Source organism: Heptranchias perlo, unplaced genomic scaffold (genome assembly GCF_035084215.1).
Source record: "Heptranchias perlo isolate sHepPer1 unplaced genomic scaffold, sHepPer1.hap1 HAP1_SCAFFOLD_50, whole genome shotgun sequence".
Classification (NCBI taxonomy): Eukaryota; Metazoa; Chordata; class Chondrichthyes; order Hexanchiformes; family Hexanchidae; genus Heptranchias; species Heptranchias perlo.
Window position 1 is genome coordinate 8778639 of NW_027139516.1, and position 10508 is coordinate 8789146.

The following is a 10508-nucleotide window of genomic DNA, read 5'->3' on the forward strand; positions in this document are numbered from 1 at the left end:
TTTTTCCAACATGTCCACCGTACTAATACAAGTTGTTGCATTTGTCGTTGTTCTGATGGTTGTCTAAATATAAAGTCTGCCACTCTGGGATCCCTCTCGGGAGACCGATGCCTCCCCCCAAAGGGACCAACCGAGGCCTCCTCCTCCCCCAAACAGGGCCCACGGGAGTTCGGTCTGTTTATTGCCCTGTGGTTTAATTTCCTCTCTGGGCCCTGGTTTTGAGGCCTCGGTTTAACATGTTCCTGTTCGATTGTGACCGTTGTGATTTAACCAGGTTAAAGCCTGGGGTTAAAGTCGCCCGGCATGCAATGTTATACAAACACGTGAACCCAGTGTGAGACAAACAGGGGCCGAGAGAAGATTAACGTCTGAAACATGAACACCGGCTTGGAAGGTTTGTTATAATTTCAAAATGATGCTTGTGTTTCGGGGAGATGCGACAACTTTGAGGGGTCAGAGCGGCTCATTGAGTCGGTTTTGATGGAGTAAATAAGGAGAAACTGTTTCCAGTTGCAGGGGGTCGGTAACCAGAGGACACAGATTCAAAATAATTGTCAAAAGAGCGAGAAGTGATATGAGGAAGGATTATATTTTTTTGCAGCGAGTTGTAATGATCTGCAATTCACTGCCTGAAAGGGAGGTGGAAGCAGATTCAATAGTAAATTTCAAAAGAGAATGAAATAATTACTAGAAAAGGAAAAATGTGTTGGCCACAGGGAAAGATCAGGATAATGGGACTATCTGGTTAGCTTTTTAAAAGAGTCGACACTGGCACGATGGGCCGAATGGCTTCCTTTTGTGATGGATCATTCTGTGATCTTGCGGCGGGTTCACGTCGGGCATTTTGTGTTGCATGTCGGGAGGCCATTTTGTGGGGTCCCAGCTGAGCTCTTTTGCTCACAGTCCGTCTCAGCATTTTGTGTAAACTGCACATCCAGCTTCCCGATGAAGACCCCTCCTCCCGCCACAAACATAAACACACACAGTTCACTGGACCAAACAGTCGCGTCTGCGGTGCCGCTTGGAGGAGGAAGGATGGAATTTCCAGGATCCTTCACTCAATATTTTAAAACACGAACACCATTTAAAAAATAAAAACGAGACCAGGCCGGCACTGAAGTAAGTGGTGGAGTTTTATTAACACAGCACACCGTCAATAACTTACCTTTATATTGCACCTTTATAGCAGTAACACGTCACAGGGCGCTTCTCAGGAGCGATTCATGTGACACCGAGCCACACAAGGAGGTATTGGCACAAGTGACCAAAAGCTTTGGCAAAGAGGTAGGTTTCAAGGAGAGTCTTAAAGGAGGAGAGAGAGGCGGAGAGGTTCAGGGAGGGAATTCCAGAGAATAGGGCCGAGACAGCGAAAGGCACGGCCGGCAATCGTGGAGCAAAGGGAGTGGGGGATGTGCAAGAGGCCAAAACTGGAGGAGCACAGAGATTTTGGTGGGTTCGAGGGTCAGTTGTTACAGAGTCCGACTCATAACTGGGAGGGACAGAGACAGTGTCCAACTGCAGCCCAGACTGAGCACCATCCTGGGACAATCCTGTCTGTACATTGACACAGTGTCCCACTGCAGCCCAGACTGAGCCCCACCCTGGGCCCTTCCTGTCTGCACATTGACCCAGTATCCCACTGCAGCCCAGACTGAGCCCCACCCTGGGCCCTTCCTGTCTGTACATTGACCCAGTGTCCCACTGCAGCCCAGACTGAGCCCCACCCTGGACCCTTCCTGTCTGTACATTGACCCAGTGTCCCACTGCAGCCCAGACTGAGCCCCACCCTGGGCCCTTCCTGTCTGTACATTGATCCAGTGTCCCACTGCAGACCACACTGAGACCCACCTTGGCCCCTTCCTGTCTCTACATTGACCCAGTGTCCCACTGCAGCCCAGACTGAGCCCCACCCTGGGCCATTCCTTTCTGTACATTGACCCAGTGTCCCACTGCACCCAGACTGAGCCCCACCCTGGGCCCGTCCTGTCTGTACATTCACGCAGTGTCCCACTGCAGCCCAGACTGAGCCCCACCCTGGGCCCTTCCTGTCTGTACATGGACCCAGTGTCCCACTGCAGGCCAGACTGAGCTCCACCCTGGGCCCATCCTGTCTGTACATTGACCCAGTGTCTCACTGCAGCCCAGACTGAGCCCCACCTTCGGACAATCCTGTCTTTACATTGACCCAGTGTCCCACTGCAGCCCAGACTGAGCCCCACCTTCGGACAATCCTGTCTTTACATTGACCCAGTGTCCCACTGCAGCCCAGACTGAGCCCCACCCTGGGCCCTTCCTGTCTGTACATTGACCCACTGTCCCACTGCAGCCCAGACTGAGCCTCACCCTGGGCCCTTCCTGTCTGTACATTGACCCAGTGTCCCACTGCAGCCCAGACTGAGCCCCATCCTGGGCCCTTCCTGTCTGTACATTGACCCAGTGTCCCACTGCAGCCCAGACTGAGCCCCACCCTGGGCCCTTCCTCTCTGTACATTGACCCAGTGTCCAACTGCAGTCCAGACTGAGCTCCACCCTGGGCCCTTCCTGTCTGTACATTGACCCAGTGTCTCACTGCAGCCCAGACTGAGCCCCACCTATGGACAATCCTGTCTGTACATTTACCCAGTGTCTCACTGCAGCCCAGACTGAGCCCCAACCTGGGCCCTTCCTATCTGTACATTGACCCAGTGTCCCACTGCAGCCCAGACTGAGCCCCACCCTGGGCCCTTCCTGTCTGTACATTGACCCAGTGTCCCACTGCAGCCCAGACTGAGCCCCACCCTGGGCCCTTCCTGTCTGTACATTGACCCACTGTCCCACTGCAGCTCAGACTGAGCCCCACCCTGGGCCCTTCCTGTCTGTACATTGACCCAGTGACCCACTGCAGCCCATACTGAGCCCCACCCTGGGCCCTTCCTGACTGTACATTGACCCATTGTCCCACTGCAGCCCAGACTGAGCCCCACCCTGGGCCCTTACTGTCTGTACATTGACCCAGTGTCCCACTGCAGCCCAGACTGAGGCTCACCCTGGGCCTTTCCTCTCTGTACATTGACCCAGTGTCCCACGGCAGGCCAGACTGAGCCCCACCCTGTGCCCTTCCTGTCTGTACATTGACCCAGTGTCCCACTGCAGCCCGGACTGAGCCCCACCCTGGGCCCTTCCTGTCTGGACATTGATCCAGTGTCCCACTGCAGCCCAGACTGAGCCCCACCCTGGGCCCTTCCTGTCTGTACATTGACCCAGTGTCCCACTGCAGCCCAGACTGAGCTCCACCCTGGGCCCTTCCTGTCTGTACATTGACCCAGTGTCTCACTGCAGCCCAGACTGAGCCCCACCCTGTGCCCTTCCTGTCTGTACATTGACCCAGTGTCTCACTGCAGCCCAGACTGAGCTCCACCCTGGGCCCTTCCTGTCTGTACATTGACCCAGTGTCTCACTGCAGCCCAGACTGAGCCGCACCCTGGGCCCTTCCTGTCTGTACATTGACCCAGTGTCCCACTGCAGCCCAGACTGAGCCCCACCCTGGGCCCTTCCTGTCTGTACATTGACCCAGTGTCTCAATGCAGCCCAGACTGAGCCCCACCCTGGGCCCTTCCTGTCTGTACATTGACCCAGTGTCTCACTGCAGCCCAGACTGAGCCCCACCCTGGGCCCTTCCTGTCTGTACATTGACCCAGTGTCCCACTGCAGCCCAGACTAAGCCCCACCCTGTGCCCTTCCTGTCTGTACATTGACCCAGTGCCCCACTGCAGCCCAGACTGAGCCCCACCCTGGGCCCTTCCTGTCTGTACATTGACCCAGTGTCCCACTGCAGCCCAGACTGAGCCCCACACTGGGCCCTTCCTGTCTGTACATTGACCCAGTGTCCCACTGCAGCCCAGACTGAGCCCCACCCTGGGCCCTTCCTGTCTGTACATTGACCCAGTGTCCCACTGCAGCCCAAACTGAGCCCCACCCTGGGCCCTTCCTGTCTGTACATTGACCCAGTGTCCCACTGCAGCCCAGACTGAGCCCCACCCTGGGCCCTTCCTGTCTGTACATTGACCCAGTGTCCCACTGCAGCCCAGACTGAGCCCCACCCTGGGCCCTTCCTGTCTGTACATTGACCCAGTGTCCCACTGCAGCCCAGACTGAGCCCCACCCTGGGCCCTTCCTGTCTGTACATTGACCCAGTGTCTCACTGCAGCCCAGACTGAGCCCCACCCTGGGCCCTTCCTGTCTGTACATTGACCCAGTGTCCCACTGCAGCCCAGACTGAGCCCCACCCTGGGCCCTTCCTCTCTGTCCATTGACCCAGTGCCCCATTGGTGACCATCCAGCCCCGGATATCCGGCAGAATCAGCGCTGGGGGACCGGGTGACTGAGTCTCGTGACCCTGTCGCTGGGCCTCTGACGTCACAATGGGAGACGACGCTCGCTCAGCTCGAGCTGGAAACCGTTCAAGGGCCGTTGGGATTTCAACCTGGAGCGCGGCCGGTTAAAGGGGAGGGACAGAGAATCGGCCAAAAATATTCATATAATGAGACCAGGAATGGTTATAAATTGAAATGTTCATATAATGAGACCAGAAATGGTTATAAATTGAAATGTTCATATAATGAGACCAGGAATGGTTATAAATTGAAATGTTCATATAATGAGACCAGGAATGGTTATAAATTGAAATGTTCATGTGATGAGACCAGGAATGGTTATAAATTGAAATGTTCATATCATGAGACTAGGAATGGTTATAAATTGAAATGTTCATGTGATGAGACCAGGAATGGTTATGAATTGAAATGTTCACACTCCCACACTCAGTCCGGGTCTGGATTCCCGCAGTGACTCCAGGTGTCTCTTTCCATTTGGACTGAACAGATTCCCCCTCAGCCTGAAACAGATTAAAGATTAAACAGGAAATAAACAGATGGAACAACAGTGTAAATAACAGGGAGACTGAGGTTAATATTTCAATAATAATTACAGACAAAAAAGGGACTGAATCCCATTGATATTTTATTTATGACATTGAACATTAACACAAACACTCACCAGATCCGCTTCAGACTCCTGCGGGTCAGTATGAGGGAACGGAGAGCGGGGACAGATCGGTCTGTGAAGGAGTTTGATCCAAGGTTCAGATCCGTCAGTGACCGGTTTGTACTGAGAGCGGAGGAGAGATCATCGGTACAAGAATCTGTGAGACCGACATCATCCAGACTGGGGATCAGAGAGAGAGAAATAACAGGAATCAGGGTAAATCCCCAGTGTTGATCAATAAGACTAATACTGATATTAATAAACACTGTACATTATTAGTAACACTATTACTGATAATAAACACTGTACATTGTTATTAGTAATAGCACTATTACTTGTACTAATAATAAAGTGCAGTGTCAGATATTCAGTTATTATAAACACAATCTCACACAGTCTGATACTTACTGCAGTTTCTGTATTTTACAGTCCGGGTTCCTCAGAGCCGCAGACAATAGTTTCACTCCTGAATCTCCCAGTTTATTATTACCCAGATTCAGATCCGTCAGTGACCGGTTTGTACTGAGAGCGGAGGAGAGATCCTCGGTGCAAGAATCTGTGAGATCGTTATCCCATAACCTATAGATCAGAGAGAGAGAGAGACGAGCAGAGAAAACAGGAATCAGAGTAAATTCCCAGTATTTATTTGTATTATGCTTGCTTATACTGACATTAATATACGGTGTTAGACATCCGGTTATTATAAACACAATCTCACACAGTCTGAAACTTACCCCAATTCCTGTATTTTACAGTCCGGGTTTCCCAGAGCCGCAGACACTAGTTTCATTCCTGAATCTCCCAGTTTATTTCTCCCCAGTCTAATCACACAAACAGACAGAGAGTGAGAAACAAACTGAATCCAATCCCCGATCTGATACAATTTCTCTCTGATATCACAGGAAACAATTGAAAAATCTTCAGGAAATTAATAACCAGATTTCCCTGTCACTGACAATGAATCTCTCTCTGTCCAATGCCCCATATATTCACGGACTGTCAGTAAATGTATTGATTAAATAAAGTGCTGTCTGTGTGAAGTCTTTAAATGTCCTTCAGTCCGGTTTCATTCCCGAATGATCAGAATTACCCTCCTGGACGGTCCCTTCATGTTTGGGGAAACTTGTCTCATTTCTGCTGCTTCTTAAGGCCCAGATTTTAAGGGAATGTGATGATTTTCCCTGCATTAAATGATAAAGCGGTGATTTCCTGTACTTTATGCAGTATTATATTAATCTGTATAATATCTCGGAGTGAGTTATATTGTGAAACGGCGCTAACGGCTGCTGTAAAATCCGTCCCACAGGATTTCATGTGACAAGGAGAATTTATTCTGTCCCGTTACATGTTTTAAATGTCCCTTTACTCCAAGTTTATAGGGGAGGGGAGGCTCTCTCTTTATTCCCACTAAACTGGCTCCACATTTATTTCAGGTTGAACGGGCCTGGCAATTTATGGGGAATTTTCTGAAGTTCCGTCGCTGAGCGGGGCATCACAGACAGGGGGGCAGATTATGGGAAATTCCCTGGTTCACTGCCCCCTGGTTTACCCAGGATCCTCCCGCTGTGTGTGAGGCCCCACCGCTGGCCGGTGTGTGTCTGTACTCCTGGGCTAATACCCCACAACCCGTGAGATTGGAACCTTTTTACCGGCAGATTTCAGCTCCCAAATCCTACTGAAATGTCGGCCTGGATTAATGAGCGAGGGGCCTGAATCCACGACCTTCTGACTCAGAGGCACGAGTGCTGCCAGCTGAGTGATGAGATGGTGGATGTATTGGAGAGTGTGAAGGGCTGTGTCATTGAGGAGTTAAGATAACGGACCGACGTCCTGCGGGGAAAGCTCAGCTCACCCACTGCCGGTTGACTGCCCGAAAGCTGTGTTTTGCTCTTTGTTACTGAATGTTTGGTGTTTCTGCTTCCCTCTCCTACACATGTTGACAGTCCGGTGACCGTCACTTGTCCCCACACCTCCGTAAGAGGGTGGAATGATCCAACACAAGGACCGCTGCAGTTAGTGTCGGTCTACGTGTAAGTCACAGTGAGAAGGAGTCTCTTCAATGGGCGTATCTCAGGCAGTGAGAAAAACAGCAATATCATTTATTGCAATTAAATTATCAGACTCTTTCAGTGACCTGTATTTACTGATCCGATGAAGAATGTAAAATCCCCACTTGTTCACAAGGATCCATTTCAGATTCTCCAGTTCTTAGGGAATTACTAACCGACCCTCTTATCATTTGTCATATTTGTGTTGAATCTGCTTTTCTCTGGTTTATCTGAACTGTTTGTTTCCCTTCATTACGGAGCAACAATACAATCCGTGACTGTTGTACAATTGGCCCAACAGTTACCTCAACACTTGACACTTGTGCAGTCCGGGTCCCAGCCGCTGGAGTCCTGCACATTGAATGGAGCAGTTCTCTAGATCGAGGTGTTTTATTGTATCAGAGTCCAATAACATGAGACAGCACCGCACAGTCAATCGGGGTCAGTTGCAATGTTCGCCCTGAGTCCCTGTCTCCAAATATAAGTGTTCCCACAGATCCCACTGTGGCCCTAGCCAGTGTTTGATTCTGAGACTCAAACAGGTAGTGGAATGCGTTCAGGAGGTTCCTTTTACCAGTTTGACTCTCTGTGTTTCCAATCTGTCCTTCAACCTTCTCCTTCACCCAGTCAATCACTCCGCAGATCGTTTGATGAAGAAATGGACCCAGAAACTCCTCCAGGGGCCGAGCTGACTGTGAGGAGGAGAGACCAACAACAAAACGGAGAAATATCTCAAATCGTCCATCTTCCTTGCTGTGGGCTTCACTGAGGAGTTTCCGGATGTCCCCTCGATCTGGAGTCAGGAATTGTGCGAGTGCGGCTACAAACTCTTGGATGGTGAGGCGCGGGAATGTGTAAACCACACTCTGGGCAGAATCATCTCTCTCCAAAAGTTCCATCATGAACCCAGACAGGAACTGGGAAGGTTGCAGATTGTACTTGATCAAATCTCCATTTCTAAACACAATCTTCTTCTCGAAGACTCCAGTGAAGGCCATCTCACCGATCTTCAGTAACACATCACGGGGGGATTCAATCTCTCGGCCATGGTTTTTCAGAATGTTGTAAATATAGTAGGAATATAGTTGGGTGATGGTCTTGGGAACTCGCTGCTGTTTCCCGTCTCTTTGTGTGAAGAAGGGACCCAGTGACAGACCGAGGATCCAGCAGTAGGAAGGGTTGTAACACATGGTGTACAGGATCTCGTTCTCCTCCACATGTTTGAAAACAGCTGCTGCCACCGACTGATCTTCAAAAAACTTGTTGAAATATTCCTTCCGTTCCTCACCATCAAATCCCAGGATTTCAGCCCAGACACTGATCTCAGCCTTTTCCAATAAATGTAATGCAGTGGGTCGGCTGGTCACTAGAACTGAACATCCTGGGAGCAGCTTGTGCTGTATTAAACTGTACACAATGTCAGACACTTCACACCGGTCTTCAGGATCTGTGCACATGTAATCAGCCTCTGTATTTATCCGACTGTCAGCAAAATCGATACTGTCCTTGAATTCATCTAAACCATCGAATATAAACAGTAATCCCTCTGGGTTCTTCCAGAGCTCTGCCAAAATATTCCTCAAGTATGGATACAGATCCAGTATCAGATTCCTCAAGTTTATTCTACAGTTAATGGCGTTCAAATCCCGGAATTTAAAACTGAAAACAAATTGAAAGTGTGGGTATATTTTCCCAGTGGCCCAGTCATAAACAATCTTTTGTACCATTGTTGTTTTTCCAATCCCCGCGACTCCGCTCACTGCTGCTGAACTCCCAGATTTGGATTTTCTCCGGGAAAAACTGCTCTGGAACAATTGATCAGTTCGGATTTTTTCCAGTTCTCTCCGGAGATGTTTCTCTCTCCATTCTTCATGGTCTCGGCCTCTTGCCAGCAGTTCATGTTCTACAAGTGTCCGATCTCGAACAGTAGAAATGACCGTTAGCTCAGTGTATAGAGTGACCAGCTGGAAAATCTTAACCTTCTCCTTTATTAGGATCGTGTTCACTCTCAGTGTTTCAGTTTGGACCCGGAGTGTTTCCTTGTGTTTCTGTTGAACATCTTCAATTAGAACAGACAGAAAGTGGTTCTTAATATTGTTTGTATTGGCTGAAAAAGAACAACTTCTCACACTCGCTTCAGTATTCAGTAAAATGTTGCGGAAATGGGAATTAGCATATTGTGTGCACTGGGTGAGAGACAGACTGTGAATGGACAGAAGTCCCACAGTTATTGTATCAGACCTCGGGCAGGTTATCTGGGATATTGTGGGCATTGGGAGAGGGACAGTCTGTGAATGGACAGAAGTTCCACTGTTATTGTATCAGATCTCGGACAGGTTATCTGGGATATTGTGGGCACTGGGAGAGGGACAGACTGTGAATGAACAGAAGTTCCACTGTTGTTGTATCAGTCCTCGGGCAGGTTATCTGGGATATTGTGGGCATTGGGAGAAGGACAGACTGTGAATGGACAGAAGTTCCATTGTTATTGGGCAGATTATCTGGGGTGTTGTGTGAACTGAGAGAGGGACAGACTGAATAGACTGGAGTTAAATTCTTATTGTTTCAGGGTCCGAGCAGGTCATCTGAGGTTTTCGCTGTGCCTCTAGCGTCACCGTGTCACAGTTAAAGATTACTGCCATTCTGAAGGTACAAAAGGGAATCAGAGAGATGATTTAAGGTGTTAGAGGAGTTTAGGTTGAGGGAATGTTGAGAGTGTTTGATGTATTTTGTTTGGGCAATAGACTTCGGTATTGAAATATTTCAATGACATTCCCATCATTAGTAAGGATGTAAGAATATAAGAATATATAAAATGGGAGCGGAAGTGGGCCATATGGTCCCTCGAGCCTGCTCCACCATTGAATAAGATTATGGCTGATCCACTTTTCCACCCTATCCCCATATCCATAGATTCCATTCATGTCCAAAAATCTATCAAACTCCATCTTGAATATACTCAACGGATACAGGAAACTGGCTCACAATCAACAAAATAATGAAAAATGGAGAGAAATGAAAGTCAGAAATATGAATGGAAATCAAGGTAATTCTCTCACCCAAAGGGTCAGAGAGCAGGAGTCCAGTTACCAGGGAACAACACGAAAGGGGCTGTGTAACTGAACGTGTTTCTGTGGATACACTTAGAGGAGAGGTAGGTGGGGCTATTGCTCTGACAGGGACATAATTATATTTTTTCATCAAATTGCATAAGGGCGTCGCTGGCAAGGCATTTATTACCCATCCCTAATTACCCTTGAACTGATTCAGAGGGCAGTTTAAGAATCAATCACATTGCTGTGCATTTGGAGTCACAAATAGGCCAGACTTTTTTCTCCATCAATGAACTAAATGGGTTTTTATGGCAATAGGTCGCGTTCATGGTCAACTTTTAATAACAAAGAGCTTTTGTTGCAGGTTTTATTTAATTAACTGAAA

At 48.9% G+C, this 10508-nt stretch overlaps 1 protein-coding gene across 1 annotated transcript; it reads right to left on the bottom strand.

The window, feature by feature from the left end:
• Positions 1–5522: 5522 nt before the first annotated feature.
• On the bottom strand, positions 5523–9177 carry LOC137314021 (NACHT, LRR and PYD domains-containing protein 12-like; the record flags this gene model as incomplete). Its single annotated transcript, XM_067979712.1, has 2 exons — positions 5523–5601; positions 7376–9177. A coding segment is annotated over one exon (1709 nt), but the record flags the coding sequence as incomplete, so codon positions are not given.
• Between the last annotated feature and the right edge of the window lie 1331 nt (positions 9178–10508).